Source organism: Coniophora puteana (assembly GCF_000271625.1).
Source record: "Coniophora puteana RWD-64-598 SS2 unplaced genomic scaffold CONPUscaffold_16, whole genome shotgun sequence".
Taxonomy (NCBI): domain Eukaryota; kingdom Fungi; phylum Basidiomycota; class Agaricomycetes; order Boletales; family Coniophoraceae; genus Coniophora; species Coniophora puteana.
Window position 1 is genome coordinate 306,992 of NW_006913068.1, and position 24,335 is coordinate 331,326.

The 24,335-nt window shown below is 54.2% G+C and overlaps 7 protein-coding genes across 7 annotated transcripts; 4 read left to right on the forward strand and 3 right to left on the reverse strand.

Annotated features, from left to right (window-relative positions):
* Positions 1-215: 215 nt before the first annotated feature.
* CONPUDRAFT_93301 (mitochondrial carrier) lies at positions 216-2,288 on the reverse strand (the record flags this gene model as incomplete). Its single annotated transcript, XM_007776017.1, has 7 exons — positions 216-380; positions 462-497; positions 559-688; positions 754-845; positions 1,306-1,370; positions 1,787-1,822; positions 1,901-2,288. The coding sequence occupies 7 exons, from the start codon at positions 2,286-2,288 to the stop codon at positions 216-218; spliced, it is 912 nt and encodes a 303-aa protein (XP_007774207.1).
* Positions 2,289-3,362: 1,074 nt separating this feature from the next.
* On the reverse strand, positions 3,363-4,878 carry CONPUDRAFT_85293 (uncharacterized protein). Its single transcript, XM_007776018.1, has 3 exons — positions 4,333-4,878; positions 4,217-4,279; positions 3,363-4,141 (listed from the first exon to the last, which is right to left on the reverse strand). The coding sequence occupies exons 1-3, from the start codon at positions 4,417-4,419 to the stop codon at positions 3,464-3,466; spliced, it is 828 nt and encodes a 275-aa protein (XP_007774208.1). The 5' UTR covers positions 4,420-4,878; the 3' UTR covers positions 3,363-3,463.
* A 1,847-nt stretch (positions 4,879-6,725) lies between these two features.
* CONPUDRAFT_77173 (uncharacterized protein) lies at positions 6,726-8,523 on the forward strand (the record flags this gene model as incomplete). Its single annotated transcript, XM_007776019.1, has 11 exons — positions 6,726-6,883; positions 6,910-6,967; positions 7,026-7,040; positions 7,290-7,300; positions 7,476-7,516; positions 7,583-7,642; positions 7,695-7,759; positions 7,802-7,835; positions 7,886-8,111; positions 8,171-8,219; positions 8,290-8,523. 11 exons carry the CDS (start codon positions 6,726-6,728, stop codon positions 8,521-8,523), a joined length of 951 nt encoding a protein of 316 aa, XP_007774209.1.
* Positions 8,524-9,253: 730 nt separating this feature from the next.
* Positions 9,254-15,596, reverse strand: CONPUDRAFT_112054 (phospholipid-translocating P-type ATPase). Its single transcript, XM_007776020.1, has 11 exons — positions 15,041-15,596; positions 14,900-14,951; positions 14,792-14,832; positions 13,407-14,730; positions 12,203-13,344; positions 11,541-12,121; positions 11,421-11,467; positions 11,279-11,364; positions 10,918-11,215; positions 10,668-10,858; positions 9,254-10,602 (listed from the first exon to the last, which is right to left on the reverse strand). Exons 1-11 carry the CDS (start codon positions 15,417-15,419, stop codon positions 9,551-9,553), a joined length of 5,193 nt encoding a protein of 1,730 aa, XP_007774210.1. The 5' UTR covers positions 15,420-15,596; the 3' UTR covers positions 9,254-9,550.
* Positions 15,597-17,179: 1,583 nt separating this feature from the next.
* CONPUDRAFT_169329 (thioredoxin-dependent peroxidase) lies at positions 17,180-18,959 on the forward strand. The gene is made up of 7 exons (XM_007776021.1): positions 17,180-17,372; positions 17,436-17,837; positions 17,900-18,021; positions 18,097-18,112; positions 18,181-18,251; positions 18,368-18,652; positions 18,734-18,959. The coding sequence occupies exons 3-7, from the start codon at positions 17,935-17,937 to the stop codon at positions 18,791-18,793; spliced, it is 519 nt and encodes a 172-aa protein (XP_007774211.1). The 5' UTR covers positions 17,180-17,372; positions 17,436-17,837; positions 17,900-17,934; the 3' UTR covers positions 18,794-18,959.
* Positions 18,960-19,255: 296 nt separating this feature from the next.
* On the forward strand, positions 19,256-20,914 carry CONPUDRAFT_85296 (uncharacterized protein). The gene is made up of 5 exons (XM_007776022.1): positions 19,256-19,365; positions 19,446-19,773; positions 19,892-20,170; positions 20,325-20,435; positions 20,502-20,914. The coding sequence occupies exons 2-5, from the start codon at positions 19,495-19,497 to the stop codon at positions 20,505-20,507; spliced, it is 675 nt and encodes a 224-aa protein (XP_007774212.1). The 5' UTR covers positions 19,256-19,365; positions 19,446-19,494; the 3' UTR covers positions 20,508-20,914.
* A 1,507-nt stretch (positions 20,915-22,421) lies between these two features.
* On the forward strand, positions 22,422-23,061 carry CONPUDRAFT_65798 (fungal pheromone STE3G-protein-coupled receptor; the record flags this gene model as incomplete). Its single annotated transcript, XM_007775915.1, has 4 exons — positions 22,422-22,593; positions 22,651-22,754; positions 22,807-22,873; positions 22,928-23,061. Coding segments are annotated over 4 exons (477 nt in total), but the record flags the coding sequence as incomplete, so codon positions are not given.
* Between the last annotated feature and the right edge of the window lie 1,274 nt (positions 23,062-24,335).

The window sequence follows — 24,335 nt, forward strand, 5'->3', positions numbered from 1 at the left end:
AAAAAAGCAAAAAGAAAAAGCAGAAAACAAAATCCGATCCAGAGCATTTCCGTTGCGATGAAACATTGATAATACAACCAGAGCGAGGACAGGTATCTCCCCCGAATCCACCTCTATCTCTCCTCCAGAACTTACATACGCCATGCGTCGCCCCCGCGATTCATTTAGCTGTGCTCCAGCCGAACGGCGAACGGGAGCGCCAGGTCAATGGGAAACTAGAGATCACCCCGCTTCCAGTCGACAGCGCGCTTGAGCTGCTCGAGCGTGAGGAAGATGAGGATCGTCGTCGGCTGGAGACGTGTCCACGCGGGCAGCCAGCCCTTGAACATGAACATCGCGCCCTCGTTCGCGAGCGACTGTTTGATCACGCCGATGGTTGACTGCAGTAGACGAAACGGAAGTACACGTCATTAGCTCGGGTTTTAGAATATTTGGGGGAGAGAGAAAAGGATGAGACGTACGCTCGATCCCGGCCCAGAGGCGTTCATTATACGGCTCTGATTATGCGCACGATGTGTCAGTAATTTTCAGTGCGAGAAATTAAGATCATGGATGCACCTTCAACACATCAGCAGGCGAGCACACCGTCGTCGCGATCGTACCGGCCGCGAGCGACGCTGTGAAGTGACATGCCATGTTGTCGCTGAAATACGGTGTCTTTAGAAGTTCCGACTTGAAGAAGTCGTACCTATATGCGCAGGTTACATGGCGTTAGCTCAGGCAATGTGGGTAAAAGAAGGGAAGGAGGCGTACGACGCGAGTTGACTAGAGTTCATGAGCACGCTACGGAAGACGTTCGGGCCGACACCGCGCGCGAGCGACGAGGGGCCTTCCTCACGGACCATCTAAGCAGTGGATCAGCAACCATATCATCAAACAGCGCAATCATGAGTGAAAGAAAGGTAGGCTTCGGTCCGCATGAAAGCGTAGCTGAAAAAGACAGGGGCTAAAACATTGCAAATCGACAACTCGACCATGTCTCGCTTCAGCTATGCGCCGTAAGTCAAGCCGCAAAGCCGTCCCGCAAAACCACCAGCGCGGTCACATACCCACAGCGGCGATAACCAAACGACAGCGCAAGTATGCGGGGGATAGACGCTCTATCGCCGAACGGAGGAGTATAAAGGGCGGATAGGGATTCACCCCGCGCGTTCCCTTGTCCTCCGCATTTCGGTTATCTATCTCCCTCTCTGGGCTCCCTCAAAGCGAATATGAAACGAAGCAACCACAAAGACCGGGACGTCCTCCGCCGCGAAGACACATGATAATGAAGATCAAGAGGATCAACGTTAACGTTTGGCTTACCCGGAACAACGCATCGAGGCAGTGCTTGTAGTTGAAGCGCTTTTCTGGCGGTTTGGCAAAGTCGCCTTGCAAGCGGACCTTGATTATTGACGCGCAGTTTACGTTGCAGGTGAGACATTATGCATGTTCCAAAAGCCGCCCGTGTAGTCGTGCGATGGTGTGGAGCCATGTTCGCAGGGATGGCCGCCGTGTACCACGCATACATCCACCAATCGGACGCGTCCCATGAAAATCGCGTATACGATCCAGAGGAGCATCAGGGGTGGGATCGAGCGTGTGCCGACGCGCACCGCGGGCCGCAGATGGGAGCCAAAGCAGAGAACAGAGGAGCATCGCGTCAGGGCACGGGTGGGAGAGGAGAAGCTTGGAGTGGACGCACCATGACGACCTCTGCACACGCGGCGGCCAGGAGAGGGAAGAAGAATGAAGTATGAGCTGTTTAGGCAGACAGAGGATGGAGTGGGACGGTCGGCGCACGTACCTCCTGGGTTACCAACTACGCCCGCGATCGAACCAGCTGCGGATGCGTACGCGTCAGCACTGTGCCCACCTACTTACCCATCCAGGCCGCACGAGGGGCGCTACTAGCACCCACCCATCATGCCCGCAGCCGGCAGCTTCCACGGCGCGCTGTCTGGCTGGTTGGCGCCGATCATCTTCTTGCTCTCGTCGTACGCCCAGAAGCGACAGAGGGAGTAGCTCATCTGGCGGAGCCACGTGCCGGAGATGCCGTCGAATAGGCCGCGTGCGCCCGCGGTGCGCACGGTCTTCTTGATGCTCTCGAGCATGCGCTTGTCGCCTGATGCTTGGAGGCGGACCTTTGTCAGATCGAGCGGGTGCGTGATCGAGGCGGCGATCGTTGCGGCGACACCGCCGAGGTAGAACGGATAGGGCTGCTTCTTCTTCACTGGTGGAGGCATTGGGGAGAGCTTGGGATCTTGTGGGACCTGGGTGGGCACGACGGTTGGCTGTGTTCCAGACATGGTGGTGGATGTCAATGGGGTTGGGGTGAAGGAACAAGACAAAAGGGAGTCGGTGGGGGGAATCGTGTGCGCTGGGGGACCGGGCGGCCCTGCTGTATAAGCTGGACCTATAATAGCAAGTTCATTGCTCTATTAGACCCCAGAGCGGAGGGGCGAGAAGACATCACCTGAACCACAAACGAAGGCGGGGAAGCCCAGATAGGGGCGTTATGTCATAAGCACCCCATGTCCTCGTGACGCAATGTGTGCTCCCGGCTCCTCCCGACGCATCTCTTCCTCTCCCATCTGCCCAATCTGCATTTGCTTCACGCTATTCCTGGTGGCGTCGAAACACACAGCTTCTATTCAATTGGTACTTTGGGACTCGCGTAGCTATCGATGAACAAAAGCTCCAGTCCACGCTGCCTTGCATCTGAAAACCCATCTGCTTGCTCAATACAGTTCACCGGAACTAACGGCCCCGTTAGCTTAGCTTGAGGCTCCAGGGCCAGGCACTTCTGCTCCTTTACATATATGCTGCCTCCTCACGGTGCTGTGCAGCTAAACTATAGTAAGCCTAGGTTGAAGACCAACACTATACAGCGTAGCACTTTACCGCGTCCTCTCTGGACTTGATTTCACGGAGTATCTTGGACTCTCGCCGGAGAACATCCCAAAGCATCCTACTCTTGGTCACTTGCAAGAAGCACTCATATAACTCTGGCTTCTCGGACTTTATCCCCACTGATCGCTAGCGCTGGCCTCGATGGAACCATGAATCGGCACTACTGGCAGGTGACATCGTTTTTGCATTCATTCGTCACACGAGCTGTATCTTTGATGGTGATTTGCTTGGATGCCACAACGAGGGCCTTCTGTCAAAGGATGCATATTATCTTATAGATGTTCGTGTAATCTCGGAATGAACATGACGATGTATCACCACTAGACGCCACTAGTTTCGGCGGCTATCTACTTGACGATCCATTTCGAAGAGTATGGGCACCCATGTCTCCGAATCTCTCCGAAACCACTCATGCGAATCGCCCTTTGTTCTGATCCACTACCGGTGGGTATACTCATTACAAAGGCCCAGTAACTACCAAATACACATGTCCAAAACGCAACGGAAACCCGTCCGCCCGTCCGCATCCACTTATCAATACCGTTATCAATACATATCACCCCCAACCCAATCACCGGCACCTAGCCCGGCTCTCAACGACCCACGTATCAACCAAAAACGCTTCCTGGCGGAACGCCGCGACCGCCTCAGCATCCCCGTCCCAGTCGGGGCGCCACTCGCCGTCCCATGCGCGCCAGGCGCGCACCTCGACCTCCCTCGCGATCTCGCGTAACGCGTCGCCGCACCCCGCATGGGCGGGTGGAAACGCGCCGAGCAGCGCGCGGTGCGTGAGGAGCGTATCAAGGTACGCGCCGTTCGTCGTCGCCAGCCCTTTCCCTTTCCCTTCTTCCTGCGCGTGCGTGCGCGCTTCGCCCTGCGGGCGGGCAGGGTAGGGCTCGACGGCGGGGTACGCAGGGGCGGGCGCGAGGGAAGCGAGGGTGGACTGGAGGAACGGGCATGGAGCCGGGCCTGCCGGACGCGGCGCGACGATGGAGGACGAGGGCAGCGCCTCCTGCGCCGGCGGCGATGTAGGCTGGGGAATGGGCTGCGAGGACGACCCGTAGGCGGAGCTTGAGCTCGAGCGCGCTGATGCCTCCGAGGTATCGGAGAGGTAGCCCCCCGCCGGGTCGTCCGACGGGGGCATGCGAGCGTTTGCGCCGCTCGGGGCGGTGGTGATCCCGTGTGGAGGTGCGTCCCCGGCCTGGTCCTGATCGTGTCGGGCGAACGCAGAAAGCCGCGCTTGAGGATCCTTGCTCCAGAGTGTATCAGTATTTGTGCTCGCAGATAGGAAGATAGGAGGAGGGATGGAGGGGAGGATGCTCACCTTGGATCGCTCGAGCGACATGGCAGTCAGCAGAGAGCAGAGGTCGACATCGGAGCCGAAGGGCTAGACGGCAGCGTCAGATCGAGAGGTGATGGCAGGAGAGAGAGGGAACGTACGATCATGCGCCCCACGTCCTCGTAGTTGTGCGTGTGGGGAACGACCAGCGGCCCAGCAATGGGAGAAACGTCCATGTCGTAGTCCATGCTTGCGTTTACGTGTGCAGGTTTGTTCGAGAAGTACCGTCAAAGACGAAGATATAAGACGTTCAAGAAGATCGCAAAGTCTTGATCAGTAGATCAGTGAGAGCAAGATGGGTGGCGATGACGATGAGACGGATGTGTATGATGGGTGTAATGTAGTAAGACACTCCCCAGATCGGCCAAGGGGCTTAAGTACCAACAAGATCGAAGGCAAAGGGTCAGAAAAGCCTCCATCGCCGCAGCGCGGCAGAGGGCCGCACCGAGGGCATGCCGCTGCCTCGTGCCAACGTTGCGCCTGCTTGCCTAGGACATGACGCGGACGCGTGTCGATTCAGTGATACCACGTTTCGACCCGTCCGGTGCGGCTTTTGAAGCCCTCAGAGAGTTGTGCCCTCTGCCATATCCCCCGTCTCTTGATTGAAGCTGTGTTGGGGCGGTCGAGCGCAGATGGGAGGCAGAATTCAAGGGTGTGAAGTTCGGTGGACCTGTGATGAGTGAGGCCGTGGGGCTAAGGGCGATGCGACTCATTGTGTGCATGTGTTGATGGGTACTCTTCTTTGCTGACGTATGTGCGTTCTTAGTCCTGATCCAAGCCTAGATTGATGCGAAAAGAATTCGGAGGTGAAGATAAGTTGGCTGTGCGTGAATTCGCAGATGCGCAATATTACTGCGCTTTGCAATAAAACGCGGAATCGCGCGCGTTGTCCAGGTCGGACCCCAGAAGCGACGTGTTATTCTCACGCTCGTGGAGATGCTCGCTCGCACTGCTCACACGCGACGCGTGTCGCGTGTTGGGGAACTCAAGAAAGTCAACAGCGCTAATACTATTTTACGGGGTCTCTCCGGGAAGTTCCGACACGCGGCTTCATCCAAAGTTGCGATTCCGCGTTTTATTGCAAAGCGCAGTAACTCACAGCGGGAATAGCCCGATAAGTTCTCGGGACTTATGGTGGAAATATTGAAGACGTATTTTAACTTTGTTTTGCAGGAAAAGCGAGACTTATTTGGTACTTAGCGGGGAGATATTCTGATCAAAATATCTTTTGTAACCAAATTGGCCGTGTCAAGTGTAAATCGCCAAACTTTATTTAAAATGCGTCCCTGGTAAGTTCCAAAATAAGTCTCGCTGTCCTGGCAAAATTTTATTAAACTGTATCCACAATATTTCCACAATAAACTCTGAGAACTTATTGGGCTACTCCCCCTGTGAACTGTGTCACTACCACCTTTCTCCCGCGCCAGAGGTAGCCGACGACTCGCCGCTCCTCCGGACCGAAAGAGTGGATGGCTCGGAGCGAATTCTGATAAGCACTCTTACCTTGCATGGTTATGGCGAGTTTTCAAGACCGAACGTTCTAAAAATATGATGTACTACTATACCTTGTGCGATTATCGATTCAGTAGCACAAGTGGCAAGCCTGCAAGCCTGAAGTCATAATTCTAAATAGGTCTTTTAAACGGCTACTGAGCTGCTGCTGGGTTATATCAATATTTACACCCACCACTTAGTGCAAGACAGGGTCGCTCTAATCTGCGTACTATACCTGGGGAGTTATACACTGGGCATCTACCCAGGGGGTTTTATTCAGAGGTCGGGTTACACTCGGATGCGGTGTTTGCCACTAAGATCTGCATCCTGAGACCCTGTATTTGTTCTGGAGGAAGAGGCTTTAGCAAACATTGTTCTCTTTGACGACCAATTATTACACATCATGAGGATTCAGATCTCAGATAAGTAGCCCATGCACCGATATTCATCAAGCCTGCGAGTGATTTATCAGGCTACATTCAAAGAAAACACTTGAGAGATCTAGAGTGAAACTATTTCCTACATTGTGAATGGCTTAGCTGATGCATTCCATTGCGGCTCACGATTTCAGCCCCATTGATCAATGATCTTCCACTATTTCGACATTAATGTTCCATCAGATTCTAGGAATCAGTGAAATTCGCGAATTTGTCAGGTCCTCTGCAAGTGGCAGGTGCAGATCTTATTGTGAGTTCTTCCACATCAATTTCAAACTCTTAGCAAACTCTGCAAGTCAACGAGCCACTTATCTCCCAGTTGCTCGCCAAAAAGAGGATCCGCCTCTCCAAGAATACTTTGTTTTCTCATAGTACCATATGCACACTGGCCTGTGACATCGCGGATCGGTGGCCCCCGTCCGCTATTAGGCAAGGCGACTCTCGCGTAACAGGATGTCGACATGCCGAGGACTGGGAACCGAATTGCACCTTCATTGTGACGGCCTGCGTATATATACCCCCGTCTCACTGTTATCTTGGCCTCTAAATTGTCTTTGTCTGATATGCCTTTTGTCTCCAACTCCCCAGAGTGGTTCTCGACAGCCCAAGGACTGTGGGTTTACGATCTCGCAGGATGTATGGCTGTCTCTGACCCGTTGTTAAAGTCACTGATTTACCTCTTCGTTAGTCGCAGCTGCAGCAGCCGTATGCTACGACTATGGTGAGCATCTACCAATTTCCCTGCAGTCTAGGCGTTCACCGCCTCGTGACCTCTGGTAGTCCTCCTCCTTGGACAAGAAGTGAGGTTATAAACTATGCCTTTTTGACGAATTTTAAACGTTGGTATCTTCATCAATTGATAGGTAGACCTTGTTTGGGTACGCGCTCTTTTTTACATCATTCAAGGGCCATTTTTACCCACTAAAATTCGTAGAGAAAGCCGTGGTCACTTGTGTCGACTCTATATATCGTGGTACGAAGACAGAAACATGTGCCATTCCTCGTACATCTCATTCAGTCGGTTTGAAGGTTCGATATCTAGGGCTGGCAACTACTGCGTGAGAATCATCTGTTCGCGCGAGATACTCTTGAATCATTAATTAGTTGCCTTGACTCTCACCTACTAGTACATCCTTTGGTATGTGTTCCCCGTCGTGCATCACCACGGGTTGACATACCGCACAACCAGTAATCGCGAGCAACCAAACTATCATGTCTGATCATGTGAGGATATTCCAACACCTCAAAGTCTGATCTGTCTCATCAAGAAGTCGCCATACAGGCGTTCGTTGATGTTTTCATTGAAAATTCAGTTTACTCAATTACTCCGTAAATAATTTCGGCCGAACCAGATGTATGTGCAGTTGCCACCATGCATGGGAAGTCGTCATCGAGACTAAATCTCTATAACCCGAGGCAGGCCTTCAAGTGTTTATTGCCCAGAACTGGATGGAGTTCGTGTTTACGTTGGCTATGGACGGTACGGATGCCTCTGGCTTTTTGTGTGATATTTTATTGACTGACACTTCAAGCAATCATGATCCTACGCATTTATGCATTGTTTCATCGTTCAAAGAAAGTGCTCGTATTCCTGGTAGTATGTTTCCTGCTGTGCAATGTTGCAAGTGGCACTATACAGTACTATGTCATGGGACCTGGAAGCGGTATCGAAGGTATGATCCCAGACATTACTAAGGTGAACGAAGCTCAAAGCTATTGTTAGGATTAATCTTTATCCTGTTCAACACGAAAAATTGTCAGCTTAATTACAACGATATTCTGTACGGATACACCTCGGTCTCAGGTGTCATATTCGAGATCATCCTCCTTCTTTTCGTTGTGAAGTGTTTCTTCATGCATGTTAAGGAGCTGCGGGCACGATCGCATACTTGGGGAGCCTATGAATGTTTAGCACTGCTGATTAGGGATAACGTGTTGTACTTTGTCCTGTGAGTCGTCACTTCCAAGCTCTTGCCTTATGCAACCATGCTGAAACCACATGGCTTAGGTACGTGGTAGCAGGTGTGCTACGAACTGGTCTTCTCGCGAACTTCACCGTAAGCACAGGTCCAGAAGGCCTACTTCGATAGCTGACTCTTACCATATCTCAAATCCGTTGATTTCTAGAATGTCGAAGGAGGCTGGGTCTTCTCTTGCATCGAAACCATCATCATAACTTTGCAACAGTATCTTTTCTCGCCTCGCCTCGTCCTAGCTTATCGACAGTACCACGCTGATATTTCACGTCGTCATGAGCGTGGAGGTATCGAGTTGTCACAGATGAGCAATGGCACTAGGCTGAACACCATAGTATTTGAACCGGCATCCATAACCTCACGTACGGTGGGATCGGATGTATAGCCAGCTTTTACTCGCGTTTATTCTTAAAGCTACAAATGATAGACAGGCTAAGAGTTGAAGGAGAATAGTACATATGTTTTAATTTTACAGAGATTAATTTCGTAAACACAACAAGGGAAATTAAAGAATGTCAAGATATGGAGACTTTGTACAGTAGTAGATTCAGCTGTTAAAGCCAGGCGTTTGCAGAAACAATAAAACCATGGTTATATATATGACCTGCGAGGTTACCCGACCCAACCCTTCATCTGCTTTCCCTTGTCTCGCCGGAGGAAGTATGGCTCGGACGAGTCGTCTAAAGTTGACGTGTCATCGGCTCCACAAACTTTTATCTCTCAAGGGGATTCCAGCACAGCAGCAACATCACACCCATCTGGAAGCTGTTACACACTTGCAAGGTTGCTTGCTCGTACGATGGACTCGGACTTGTCATTCCCGAGCTCGGAAGTCTGTTTGTCGCCCTTCAAGACAACACGAGGATATTTATAGCGCCGAGAAAACAATCACAGCACCGCGACGAAGGAAAAAAGATCATTGACACTAAATATCCGGTTTCTCGTGTATGTAGCGCACCTAGAACATGTCCGCCGCTACCCTCGACGCCATCAGGCTCGAGCACCGGTATTCATGTCAAAGCCTTAGATTGACTCCTGGTAAACCCGCCATCTCTAGTCACATCAGACGCACAAGATGAAACAAGAGAGTACAGACGAGAAAATTAATCTATTTCACATGCAGCTAGAAACAAAACATAGATAGAGAACAGTTCTTCCGATCCGACTAGAGAGGAAGGAGAAAGCGGGCGGGCGGGGTCTACGGTGACTAGGTTGCGCGAGTGGGAATCCACATATAGCTATAGAGAGGGATAGAGACGAATAGGTATCTGTTGCAATCCAAAAATAACACAGAAGTTCGAAACGAAACGAAACGAAAGGTTGAAGTATTCAACATAATAATAAAAAAGATGGTCGTAGAGGTACAAATACAACAACAGCCTTTTCTGGGTTTCTAGTCCTTCTCGCACCGCCTACAGAGCCATCCCGCCGTTCCACGACATCGCGCTTTCTGGCCGCGGGTCCTCAGGTTCGGGCATCAGTCCCCGGTCACCCGAGTTTTGTCTTGATGGCGGATTCGAGTGCGAGTGCGGGGAGAGCTGCTGGAGAGGCTGGTGAGGCGGCGAGTGCATCGGCGACACGTGCGAGTGGTATGACGGCGCGAGACTGCTCCCGTCTCCCCACTGCTGTTGCTGTGGCTGCAGTTGATGTGGATATGGCTGGTGAGTCTGTGGTGGGTATGGCGATTGCTGTTGTGAATAGGTTTGCTGAGGCTGCAGCACCTGCTGCGGCAGTATCCGGGGCGATCCCGACGGTGAACCCGAAGGACTCGGCGAGAACGACGGGTAGGGCGACAACCCCCCATACGGCGAATGCCTGACCTGCATCTCGTATGACTCCTCCCTTGGCCTATGTCCTTGTCCCAAATTCGGTGCATCTCGATACCCAGGGCTCGTCGTCCTCGACTCTGGGTTTGGTGACACACTCGGCGAACGTGCCCCTGGACTTCTCAGCGGTACCCTGCTCCCAGTCACCTCTCCACTTGGATACTTGTAGAGCGCCGGGGGCACTGGACTTGGTGACGGGATCGCCGATGCGGAGTAATAAGATGGGTTAGGCGACGCAGGCGACACGTACCCTCTCCCTGAGCCAGGGCTGCCAGGAGAGAGCCCTGAGTGCGGCGTCATAGGTGGAGGTGCGAGGTGGTCATCTTCATCGTACATGCCCGCCGTACTCGGGACTGTGCTAGGCATCGCGGTTCGCTGTGGCTTGACGTAGTCGAGGCTATCAGTCGTTCGCGTGGGTTCGTACGCCTGCTGCAACGTTGCCTCCGAGGCCGAGCGCGCGTGCGGGCGTGAGAACATGGGCGCTTGCTCGAGGTCGGCACGAGTCTTGTTCTTGGACGCTTTGCGGTGGGCGATGCCGAGTTGGTCCTTGAGGTCGCCGCCCACCCATGCTTCTCGGACAATGTCCTTGTCCAGCGGCATGTACCCGGATACGACGAATTTGATGATGAAGCGAGGTGCTATGTCACGAAGGCAGCATTAACACACATAACAGGGGGTCAAAGATGCTCAATGGAATACATACCGAGGGCAACCAATGTCGAGAAAACCACTGTCGACCAAAACGTAACGTTGCTAAACAGATTCTGCACCTCGTCCACGAATGCGCCCGTCTCCGAGAAGAAGTTGTCCGGGGGCAAGAACGAATAAACAACGACCCAGACCATCATAACTAGCGACGAGCAGATGATGACGATCCAAGTAATAAACGTCCAGCTACCCCACATTCGTCAGGATCCACACCATCTCATATGGGACCCACAAAGAGGACTCACTAGTTCGTGTTCATCCCAACATAGCAATTCGCCGTAAGCACCGCCGTAATCGCCACCGTTGTTCCGAAGTCCGTCAGCGATTGGATGTCCCGCCCGTTCCACGAGACGGCACCAGGTCCGGTGCCGAGATCGAGCGTCCAGACGAGGTACGGGATGAAAAAGACGATCGCGGACTGGTACAGCCCGTCAAACATGTACATCCAGAACTTGGCACGCGTGTACTCGAGCCCGCGGATGCCGCGCACGTAGAGCTGTGGGAAGGCCAGCGCGGCTTTGGCGTTCACGTCTTGGTCAAAGGCTGGATGGTGACGAGGTTAGCATATGACGTGATGGGTAAAAGAGCGGTATAGATTGGACGAACCTCCGAGGACGATGACGGGTAAAGACGTGAAGAGAAGGTTATACAGAAGGATGAAGCTGTAGTCGTATAGATAGGTTGCGTCGAAGCTATGATGCATGATCAGCTTCTGCTCCGTAACAAAGAGAATGCAAAAGATACCCACTAGCAGAACGGAAGGAACCAGAACATCGCGAACGTCCACATAACAGTCTACACCCGCTCCATGAGCCCACATCCCATCGCACACATCCCGCCCTGAAGCGCAGTCAAAGAACTCACGCACCTTGTAAAAGAAATTAGTATGCAAATCCGCGATCCGCTGATAACTCCACCGCCCATGCACAAGCAACAGCCTCGTCAAGAACCTAAACTGGCCAAACGCATAATCCGCCGACATCGCCGCCTGCGAGCCCTCGTGCCCGAGCAGCCCGCACCCAACGTTGGCCTCCTGAATCATCGCGACGTCGTTCGCCCCGTCCCCGATGGACAGCGTCATCGCCTTGCGCCCCTCCTTCACGAGCTTCACCGTGAGCGCCTTCTGCGCGGGCGATACACGGCAGCACACTACGGTCTCGCACTGCGTGCCGAGCGCCAAAAAGAGTGGCTTGAGCGCCGGCTCCAAAGCGTACCGGAGGGTGTCGCCATCGATGACCGTCGCGAACGCGGCCTGTGCGCCGGGGACGAATCCGCGATGCTTGGCGTCGAACGACGGTGGGCCAAGCACGGACGCCATCTTGTTGAGGGCTGCCTCGATCTGCGCGCGCGCTGCGTCGGCGTTATCAGCGGAGAGGATCATGATCTCCATGTCGGGCTTGAGGAGGTTGCATGAGAAGCCAATTTCGATAGCCGTCTGGAGTTTATCACCTGCCGTTTGATCGTGAGCTCGTCAGTGTCGGCTTCACGATGCGCACGGGGGAAAAGGACAACAGAACGAAGTCAACGCACCGGTCAAAATCCACAGCTTGATTCCCGCCCTGTGCAACGTCTCAATCGCCTCTGGCACGCCCACCTGCAGCTTATCCTCCAGCGCCGTCGCGCCCAGAATATGCAGGTCCCTCTCAATAACCGCCGCCGCCTTCTCCATCTCCTCGTCCCTATTCTCCACCGCCGCCGCCGCCGCATCGTATGCCCTCGACCACGAGAGAAACTCCTCCTCGCCGAGCACCCTATACGCAATACACAGCGTCCTCAACCCTCCATTCGCAAACGCGTCCATATCCTTGCTCGTCTGCACCTTAAGCGCCTCGTCCGCGTCCGCCGCGAGCCGCTCGTAGATAACGCTGTCCGCGCCCTTGCAGTACAGCACAAGGCGTCCGTCCGGGCAGCGCACGACGACGCTCATCCGCTTGCGCGCGCTCGAGAACTCGAGCGTCTTCAAGTGCGTATAGCGTTCCGCCTGCCCCAGCACCTCGATGTCCAGCGCGTCCTTGCTCTTCCCCACGAACGGGAAGCCCACGTCCCGCGCGGCCGCGACGAGCGCCGCCTCGTCCGGGCTCTCCGCCTTGTACTCGAGCCTATTCGGCTCCTCCTTCGGCTCGGGCCGCTCCGCGAGCACACTGTGGCACAGCGCGAGCGCGCGGAAGAACGCGATGATCGCCTGGGCGCGGGCGCTGCTGCGGTCCGCGATGTCGTCCGCGAGCTGCGGCGCGACGAGCGTGAGCCTGTCGGGCTGCATGTACCGGTTCTTGAACGCCTTCCTGAGACCCGTCACCATCTCGTCCTTGAGCTGGACCAGCCGCCTCCCCATCTCCTCGGGGTCCATGCTCGGGTCGTTCGCGCGCCCCTGGCGCTGGGCGGCGCCGCGCTGCGCCTCGGTGACGCCCTCGCCGTAGACGGTGCCGGCGATGGAACACTTCTGGAACTCCATCACGTTCTGCGTGAGCGTGCCGGTCTTATCGGAGAAGATATACTCGATCTGGCCAAGGTCGTCCGAGATGCCCCAGTTCTTGGGCACGCACGCGGCGTCGAACTCGGACGAGTACATGTCCATGTCCTGCCCGATGAAATACGCCTGGATCGTCTTGACGATCTCGATCGAGATGAAGAGCGAGACGGGGACGATGTTCTGGAAGGCGATGAGGCAGGAGCTACATAGCGTGACCTCTGCGTCAACGATGGAAGGGAAGGGAAAGAGAAAGGATGGACGCACACAAACGTGACCAGCGCATTCAACACCGCCGAGTCCGTGGGATTTACCCCCTGCTCGTATATGTTGACACTCGTCGCTGTCGCGCCGTCCCAAACGCCATTGATGACCGCCGAGACCGTACACATAATGACCAGCAGGACAAAGTTGACGACGACATTGTAGTTCGTCTCCTTCTCGATCTTGCTCCGCTTGCTCGGCGTCAGCCCGCCGTTGAGGTATATCTTCGTGTCTGGGCCCGTGAAGACCACGAGGCCAATGATCCACGCCGTGTTGCGCACCGTGCACCCGCGCAGGAGAAGCTCGTTGATCGTCACACCTTCTTTCTTCTCGGCGCCGGTAGAGAGGTCCCGGTACCGCAAAACGCCGTTGTACAGGTAGAGATTCTGATGCGGCGGCTCCGAGTCCAAGACAAACGAGCACCGTTCGACATCCTCCTCGCTCTGCACGTCCTGCGTGGCTCTCAGTGCCTTCCTCGGCTTAAGATTCGTCTCCCCATCCAGGTTCTTCGTCTCCACGAAACACGTCCCGTCCGCGTCGCTGCAGCTGAGTACAACCACGTCGGCCGGGATCTGCTCGCCGTCGCGCAGCAGGACAACGTCGCCGACCTCGAGCTTCTTCCACAACGTGCGCTCCCACCGCGCCGAGCCGGATATGTGTTTCTTCCAGTCAAGCACGCCCATGCTCGACCGCGCCGCAACGCTCTGCGCGTATGCCGAAAGCGAAGGGTTATCGGCGCCCCACCGGCCGAGTTCGTCCGACGACATCGTAGTCGACATAGACCCGTCGGGCACATGCCCCTTGCCGTTCGCGGCTGCAGCAGCGGCAGCAGCAGCAGCAGCGACAACGGGCGGCGGATACGAATGCGAGTCCACGCTCTGAATGTCCTCCAAATGGCGCCCGCCCGGGCCGCGCACCCTCCCGTTCCCGTTCCCATCTCCGCGCCCGGGCGTCCCGTGATGCAAGCTCATCGAGCTGTCCGAGAAGCTCTCCGGCTCCTCGCTCACGGGCCCGCCCTCCCCCGCGCGGGTGAGCATCACGCGCGTCCCCGCCTCGCCTGCCTCCTTCTCGCGCAGCTTGCGCACGCCGCGGGTGACCTTGCCGGGCGCGTGGAGGCCGAGCGCGCGCTCGTACCACGGGCGCGGGTCGCGCGGCTGGTTCACGTTGCGCCAGTTGCCAAGGTGCGTGGCGGCGGACGTGTTGAGCTCCTCGTCGACCTGCGCGCGGCGGAAGTCTTCGAGGCCGTCTTTGATGCCTGTGACGACGATGATGAAGAGGAGGGGTAAGGCGGCTGTTTGTGGGGAGACGCTGCCGAAGATAGGGAAGACTGGGCGTGGAAAGGGTGAGCGGGATCTGTGAGTTTGATGGATGAGTGAGTGGGAACGCACGTTGGAAGATGATGAGTGCGAGGAAGTAGATGTTCGCAATGCTGTGGTTGTGGTCAAGGAAATGAGTTGCTGCCGCTGGGTTGCGCCAAGTGTAGGTGTGAGACGCACCGGCAGAATTGCTCGAGGAGGTTCTTGGGCACGAATGTGAGTAGTGTGTACCCTTCATACCACGCACAGCGTCAGCTCCACTTTGCCAAGCTCAAAACGAGAGAAAACGCAAGAACGAATAGAACAGAAGAAGAAACGTACGTGTCGTGCGCACTTTGTTGCGCGGATACTGCACGATCGGCTCGCCATGGCGATCGACCTCGTCCTGAGCGAGGGGCATATTCACGTAGACGTTCCTCCGCTGGCCGGCTATCTGCCCTGCTGCTGCCGCTGCTCCTGGCTCATCCGGCGGGGCCTTGGCATGATGTTTCTTCTCCTTGTCCTTGCGAAAGAAGAGAGAACGTTTCCGCCTGACGGATTTGCGTCTCTCCTGGCGCTGCTCGTAGCGGATGGACTCTGCGATGGTGCTGGCGGCTGTGCGGACCGTGCGGAGGCGGAGGGCGGGGTCGATGTTGGGGTCGTCATCGTGCTCGTGCTCGTGGTCAGTGTCAAAGTCAGTGTCGTCGTGAGGGGAGGGCATGGTCTGTGGTCGGGTACAGTACTAGTGGTTTGTGTTGACGTGGTGTCGTCGCGCGAGAATCTGTCGGCAAGGAGGGCAGGGGTGGGGTAAAAAGAGACCGAGCGGTACAGGTACGAATGAGCCACGAGCCGACAGACAACAAACGAGCCTAGTAGGAGGAGGAAGAGGAGAAAGCGAAATGAGAGTGTGGAGAGAGAGAGAGATAAATGGACGAAGAGAAAGTAAGCCGCAGCTGTTCGCTACAGCCGTCGAGACAAGCAACGGTATAATTACCGCTTTCCAACCACTCTTCCACAACACAGCCACACTCCATTAATTTACCCCTCCCTCTCCCCCGTCATACTCGCGCCCTCTCCTCCTTCTCAACCCTCTCTATAGATAATTCCTTCCAGAATGTATTCCTTCAAAAGACTAGCACTGAAACATACTGGCACAACCGCATTCACCCACCGAGCTAGTGATGGCTGAGTCACATCACCGGTCTCCACGGTCGCCCAACCAAGAACAGTGTGCCCACGCAGTGCCCTCCTCATCAGCCTTGTCTTCATCCATCACTCGCCCCCAGGTTGGCGCCATCGCCTTCATGCTTCATCCCATACACGTACCGCATATCACGCCCACTATATCACTTCGATGCACTACACCGTAGCCCCACCATAGGCAAGGCAGTCGCAGGCGCATACACTTATACCTCGCAAGTTTAACGTTCCGCACCTGCATCACCCAAGCCTTCACGGAATAGAGTGGGCGCTCCTTGCCACGCTAAGGCACCGGCGCCGGAATGGCATACAGTTGACCCTTGTCACGTTGCTTAAGCTCACTAATCGTGCCGCCCGGACTCCGGAGAAACGATGACCACGTCATCCCGGCCTACGTAGGCCCGCCGAAGCCCTCTCGCTGATGGCTTTACACTGACAATCCTACGAAAGAAGCTTTACCAACTTCTAAGCACGCACACCGAAACACGTTCTCTCAGAAGCCCGTCTCGAACGCGTGGCCGTGCCTCCCAGTAGGTGTGCGTGTATAATAGTGCTTCGGACAGTGTTCGGCCATGGCGTATTGAAACGTCCATGTATGCAGCAGCCGTTTGATTCGTCGAACTCTCAGCCCGATAGGGAACCCAGTCACGCACCATGCCGTCTGCGTGAGTAGTCGTCTTCGGCCGAGGTGACTTTCTCCTCTATCCTTTACGCTGACAAAGGCATTTCGCTTCCCCAGGGCCTCCTGCATCCCACAGCCTTCCATCATACTTGCAGACCTCTCTTGACGATGACGATTGCACCGTACTTGCCTTCAATTTGGTGGTATCGCTCTCGCGTTGGTCTGAAACCATATCCATTGCTGTATGATCTAAACGCCCGCCACGAAACACGCCTCCACTGTCAATAAACACCTGCTTCCTCGAACCACTCGGACACAGCTGACGCTGATAACCCACCGGAGGACTCACTCACAGCTGCTTATGCTAAGTCAGATCGCCTTGCCTCTCCTTCACGCTGCACGCATGTACGGTACGCGCGCAAACCCACCTTGAGCATTTGGTCTTGGTTGTAACCGCCCTTGCCGTGCGTCAAAAGAATGTTTTCATCACTCTACTCTGCCTTCGTGCCCTCCTGCTCTCCAACTTGCGCTGCCGTGCATCTCCGGCGACTCGATGTGAGATGTGCGATACCCTGGTGAGCGCGAAACACTCGCGACGTCATCACCACGACGAACTGTATGCTATTTACGTCTGCATGGCTCGCTCCTCGCCGGGCATCAGACCGACTATCAGCAAAACTCATTGAGTGCGATACGCCCCTCTGCCCCAACGTCCGATATGTTGGGGACCAGTTTCATTGCTGTGTCGGTTGTAACGTGACGCGCTGGATAATGTGCTTACACATGTTCAGGTTTCAGCCGCTCGCTTCTGCGTTTCTCCGGTTTCCGGGCGGCATACACTTTGGAGTTTGTGTAAGGTCAACGTCCTCCGTCTACGTCTTCTAACTTGAACTATGGGCCTTACCCTGTATGAAGGTGCTCTACGCGGTCACGATCCATGACTGCCATGAGCGAATTTTACCATATACGTCTCCAAAAAAGACCCCTAGAGTTTAATGGCATTCTAACGTGTACCGAGCACTGTGGACGCGTACGACGCGATCCAGCTGAGCCATAAGCTGACGCGTTCGCCCCACGTGACGCGTTAGTCACGGAATCACGAGACGCGATTATCAGCGCGTTATCAAGCTCCCCAATTGCACGACTTCCTCTCCGGCTCGCAAGGAACCCGCGCGCCACCGGCACTGAGATCCCCATCCCTTCCTGATCCTCCCTAAGTATTCCCTCCCACCGATCCTCGCGTGATTCCGCGCCGGCGTCATCAATCTTTCATCCACCTTCCACGCCCGCTCTCGAGGGATCGCGTATATAAGCTTGGTGAGAGTTGCAGTGTCCATCTCATCGTTCTTTCGCTCATCAGCTGTGCTCGGCATCTTCAGACCCCTATCGTTGATTGCTACTAGTCGTTATCGCTATGCCCGCTCCCAAGGTTTCTGTTGGCGACGAGATCCCCCAGGGCACGTTCAAGTACGTGCCGTACACCCCTGAGCTCGACGATCATGTATGTCTCCTTTCTTTTTTCGGTTTGCTAGCACGGTATCGCTGATCGCTGATCTTTCTCTTTGCGCGGGTGTAGGCTATATGCGGTGTCCGTAAGTGATACAATGGGTGTATGGTTTACCAACCGTTCTCAGACGCTGATGTGGGTTGGGTATGACAGCGACGACGCTCTCCACGGACGCCTGGAAGGGCAAGAAGGTTGTTCTCTTCGCCGTCCCCGGCGCTTTCACGGTACGTACCACCTGCAATTCTGCATCCACCATGATAGAAGTATTGAGACACTGCTTCTCCCTCCCGCCCGTCCCCCTCACCGCTCTCCAATCGCTCGCCCTACCGACCCACCACAGCCCACCTGCCACATCAACCACCTCCCGCCCTACCTCGAGAAGCACGACGAGTTCAAGGCCAAAGGCGTCGACGTGATCGCCGTCGTCGCCGCCAACGACGCCTTCGTGATGTCCGGCTGGGCGCGCGTCGAGGGCCTCAAGGACAAGATCCTCGCGCTCTCGGACGCGAACGCGGAGTGGTCCGCCAAGCTCGGTCTCGACCAGGATCTGTCCGCCGTCGGGTTCGGCACGCGCACAGGGCGGTATGCGCTTATTATTGATGATCTGAAGATCCAGTATGTCGAGGTGCGTTCTGCTGCGGCGGTTGTTTATCTGTGAGCATGCGCAAAGTCTGATCATGGCTGCGTTGCGGTGCGATGAATACAGGTTGAGCAGGAGCGTGGTGTCACGGTTTCCGGTGCGGATGCCGTGCTCGCGAAGCTCTAGATCTGGGAGTCGTTATCGTGTTGGGTTTTTGGCTGGGATAGATGCGAGTGTCCGTATATCGAAGCTCCACTCTCTGAATACTGTAAATCATAAAGCAATGTCAGGTCGTGTTGGATATCGTACCTTTGGCTGACGAAGCCCGAAAACATAGTGCGATCCTTCATCCCGGTCTTGGCTGAATCATTGAGGGATTCACGTTCTTGTCAGCTCAGCCCCTGAGCGCTTTTTCCCGAAGGGCAATCCAGGCACCGCGTGGTCCGTGCGCCCCTCTGGGTTCCAGGGTCAAAGTGTGTTCCGACCGTGGGCGGGAGTAACGGGGCGGTAGGTCCATGTTTATGTTTTGGCCTGTGTACGTGAAACTGTCACGTGAGCGAGGTTTGTTGATTGCCAGATAAAGTTCGGAATTACAAGAGAGCGACAGGGCGTCCAAGTCTCGCCTCGCGCTCCAGTGCCCCCCTCCTTGTTCCCCTTCCCTTTCCTCCCCTTCCCGCGTACCCCTCCCTCGAACAAGCTCCCCCTTGTCCGTGAACAGCCCATCTTGCTGTCCAACCGTTCACAAAACGTGATATAAGGTGAGCTGAGGCCAGTAAACACGCGATGGGGGGGACGGTTCGACTTACGTATTAATGCCGACCGGCCCATCCCTCCAAAGCTCAACCAACACCTAAGCACAATCCACCCACCTCACATCCCGAGAAAAAATGCCCCGCAAAGCAGCTGCCTCCGCCGACGGTTCCGCCACCGCCGAGCCCCGCCGCTCCACCCGTATCAAGGACCAGCCCAAGGTCGAGACGACAGCCCCTGCACCCGCGAAGAAGGCGCCCGCCAAGCCGCGCAGCACCAAGAAGAAGTCCGAGGAGGAAGCTGCCCCCGCCGCCGCCGCTGAAGAGAAGAAGGACGAGGTCAAGCCCGCGCAGACGGGCGAGAAGCGTGCTGCCGAGAAGGAGGACGCCGCTGACAACGAGCCGCCTGCGAAAAAGGTGCGTTTGTTCTCCCTTCGTGTCCCTGCTTCCTCCCTTTTCCCTTGTGCCTCTCCGTCCTTTTTCCCTATGTCGTCCCCGAGTGCATCAAGCTGACCCGCGCCCACCCCATACACAGGCTAAACCAGCGAGCAAAGCTGCAGCCAAGCCCACCTCCAAGGCCGCTGCTGCTGCTGCCTCTGCCGACGCCGCCAAGCCCGCGTCGAAGCCTGCCTCCAAGGCTGCTGCTAAGCCCGCTTCCAAGGCTGCTGCCAAACCCGCCTCCAAAGCCGCTGACACCGCGGCGGCGAAGCCTGCATCGAAGGCGGCCGCTAAGCCCGCCTCGAAGGCGTCTGCGAAGCCCCCCTCTACGAAGAAGCCCGCTTCACGTGCGGGGTCGAAGAAGCCTGTTTCGAAGGTGCGTCTCGTCTCTTCTATCTCATCTCATCCGTCCTCTTTTGCCCTCGTGGATGTTTTCGCTCGATTGCGAAGCAAGTGAGAGACGTCGGTGGTGGGAGTGGGGAATGGGTCGGTCTGTGGAAGCGTGCTGACGAGTGTTTTGTGTCCCGCAGGCCGCCGAAGACAACGCAAAGGAGAACGATGCCCCCGCTGCTGCGCCCATCGCTGAGGAGCCAGAAGCCGAGGCTGCTGCTGCCTCTGAGGCTGCGGCCGTCTCGACCGAGGTAAGTCTCCCTTCATAGCGCCTCGTGTAGATGAACGCCGATGGCTGACTTGTGACGCTAATGCAGGCTTAAACGCTGTACGACCCCCGACGATATCTGCTGTCCGTGATCTGATCTGTATTCTTGTGGTTCTCCCCCGTCTGTCGTCCATCGTCTATCGTCGTCACATCCTATGCTTTGTTCCGTGTGTCTGTTTAATCTAGTTTTCTTTTTTCTCCTCCCTTGATTGATTGTTTGCCGCTCCTCGGTACGCTTATTTGTTTTTCTCCCAATCGATTGGTTATTATCGCGTATTTTGTTTCGATCCCTCCAAATGCGCTCGTCGATCTGTCAGTCGTTTCGTGCATGTGAAGCGCAATCCGTTGAGAGCTTGCGCAGACAGAGTGGTGGCGGTGATGCAGTGTGGACGGACGGGCTCTGTCCCGGTGGTGGGTGGTGGCGCATATGTTTTACGTTTATTTACATGAGAAATAAGATATGCAGTGTGTCTAAACCAGCGGACATTGGATGTTTCCTGTTCGCGGTACAGCCGAAGTCGACTTAGTAAACGTCAGTTCCTCGGCCTCTGTCCTTGTCGTGTTGTCGTTTGTTCTCGAGCGCTGTGCTCCTCGCTCGAAGGAAAACCGGCTTTCTTACCAAAGACTTGCACGGCGGAGTCTGCCGTACTCGAGGCCACAGTTTCCGGTCCCCTACACCATTATTCTGAGCTTGGCGGTGTTCAGGTGGATAAACTAATATCTTTTCGCTCGTCATTCCAAACTATCGGACATTGATCAATGCATTCAGTAACCCAGCACGAGCCTAAGCAAGTTGGAGAAAGGAAACCGCTGTTTGGGGATGCCTGAACTGTGACGATATCGATGCTATAGAGGTCCCGTGCAGGCTCCTTTGAGGTGCTGCGGGAAAGCTTTTCACTGGTAAGCCACTTTCTGTGTGCTCGAAAGTTGAATAGTCCGGTCGTCCTCGAGGCGAAGCGCTTCTCTGTGAGCATATAGAATGACGCACGACGAAACATGTCAGATGCTTTGACGGTGACTTGGCAATGATGAGCAGATTATTATAGACGTACCAGTGCAGCTGTTACGACGGCGTAAATGGGCGTGAGAGCCAACGAATGTATATGAAAGGTACAATGCCAAATGGTGAGTTTGATTACACAATGGTTTGGACTATGATTGGAGTCGTAGGTACGACGCTGTGACATGTATACCTTGGCCATTGATTTATTGAGGGGTGGGGACATGGGCGGTAAAGACTGCAACGGTTTCGAGGTAAGGTTTAGAGAAAAAACAAATCGTCGGTTCAAGTCCGAAGATGTAGTATTTATACCCTACTGATGAACTTGCCGGAAAAGGATGCAAAATTAGTCCGAAGCACTGAAGACTCAAATAGGGCTCACAGCCAAGATTGATTCCGAAGGAGAACGGGAGAGTACGATGATACGCCTTGATTGTAGCCACATCCGCTGACTGATTTTGATGGCTCCTACTAGAAACATGCAAGGGTTGTGACTAGTACTTTTTTGTTCAAAGTCACGGAACGTGGGTACGTAAGTTCAACTGTGAAGGATGCAGTAACCCATGCTAGTTTATGTACTTTCTAGAGATCCCAACGTCAGCACTGTTTTGGATCTAGAATGATCATCGGGTTTCATTACTTCAATGTTGACCGGGCCGGACATCAGCTCATACCAAGCATCTGAAGATCTGATGGCCTCAAATATCGCAGGTGAATCCGAGCCACCATCACATCAGGCGGAGCTTGGAGCTTGCTAGCGGCATCCCATGCACTGCTCTTCTTACAGGCTAATATATAGCTTCAGGTCGTGAGTTTCACGCTCGTGGACCCGCCCTCCCCACTTCACGTTGCCGCTCATGGCCGGCGCCGCCACCAATATCGCCGCGTCCGTTTGTTCTTTCCTGGGGTTTATCCTCATTACTTCACAGCTCGGTCAAAAATACCAAGGTATGGCTCACTATGCCACCTATGTCTACCGCTGACACAAATTGTGGGGTATTACAAATATGTCTAATAGCATGGAATACGGGATCAGTCTTGTACATTATGTGGACTAGTGTCATGTGTCTCACAATAGCCGTCAATGCCGCTATGTGGAATGGCAATGTCACAGACTGGGCGCCTGCGTGGTGTGAAATTTGTGCGTGCTATAGTGTATTCATAAATATTCTCTCTTCAAAACTGAGTTAAAGCTTAGCCTCTCGCCTAGCTATTGGCGGCGAAGTCGCTCTCCCAGTCGCTACGCTATGCATAAATCGAAGATTGTACCAGATACTTACCCTTCAATATCAGAGAAACTGCGTACGAGAATAAATATTTTCTCTGGTGAGCACCTGTCTGAACGTTGCGACAGGCTGCGTGTGTTGTGGCAACGGACACTTTCATATGTCTTTGCATACCGGCGGTATGCGTCGTTTTGTGTATGTTATCTAGTTTCAATCAAATGATCCAGGTACTAAGGCTCATTCATAAAGATTATGTTGCGCAAGTGAACCGCTATCTGCTTGTAGAAGATTTCGGCTGCTGCCCAGCAGACGGCAAATACGGAGCCAGCGTTTTGTTGGTTGGCGTGTGGCCGCTGGTAGCTTCGATTGTATCATCAATCTATTCTGGTGAGCGGACTCATGACAGACTCGCCAGGGTTGCTCATCATTCTACTAGCTCTAGCAATCCGAGTCGCTATCAAGCAACGCCATATGCTAGGGCACATTTTATCATCGGGAAATCGTCGACTTACGGCAAAACGGTTTCGGAACCTTATCATTTTTTCTTTCGTTCAAAACATACATCAGCTAGCCCTATCACTCTTTGTTCTGGTCCCTGCCGTCCGAATCACTCAAGTGGACGATGTGCCATTTTGGCCAGGATGGCAAGTTGTCCACGAAAATATCACCTTCGTCGTTCCAGTGTCAGCGCACGGTGCAACAGTAGAAATGTCAGAACAATCTTCCTGGATGCTGCAAAACTGGCAGGAGCATGCCGACACCGCCATCCAACTTTATATGTCCCAGTGGTCCTATGCATTTTGCGCATTCATTTACTTTGGCTTACTAGGCTTCACATACGAAGCAAAGGAGTTTTACTATCGCATACTTGGCTGTTTTGTCACAACTCCTCCCGCTCACATGTGTTCGAAAGATTCTGGTGAAGTAGACGAGAGCTCGGACGTAAACACAAAGCCAATCAGGTAGGGAGCTCTACTTCCATGGTCATTTGAGGAACGTGGCTTACAGATCATTCAGGGTCGCGATTTCAAGTCCTATGCCGCAGTCACGAACAGCTAGCAATACGCTAAGTAGCATGGCTTCCATGCTATTTTTGTCATATGCATCAGGAATTGTGTAGCTTCCTTATCAGGAAACTTATACACGCGCGTCTCGGTTAAGCCCCCAAATAAGGATGGCCCCTCATAAGTTAAAGTGGACTTACATGCCGAACCGAACCTACTCGAAATAAGGGACGCACAAACTATCTGTCGACTTTTCTTACACTTTCCCTTCCTCCTTTTCACGTACGAGCGTACTTATTCTGACCCAAGTAATTAGGAGTAGCGTGTTCCACCAATATAGAGCTGTCTTTTGACAAACTAAGATGTGCTTATTGATTGCTTGGGTCATTCTTACATGCGATCGCACATTTCAGAGCGGGGAAAAGCTGCATTATAGGGTCAACTAAGTGCGACCAGAGTGTCCGTAAAACGCCACTGAAAGAAGCGCGTGTCTAAAAGTATCGTAAGAAGTCGTTAAGGTGTCGTTAAGGTATTATGAAGTGTATAAATGTCGTGTAGGCGTGAAAAAAGAGGGGGGAAAATCGTAAAATAAAATTTAAAAAAACAGGGCGCAGGACGCGTATGAGACATTGTAATGCGATTAGAAGAGAGAA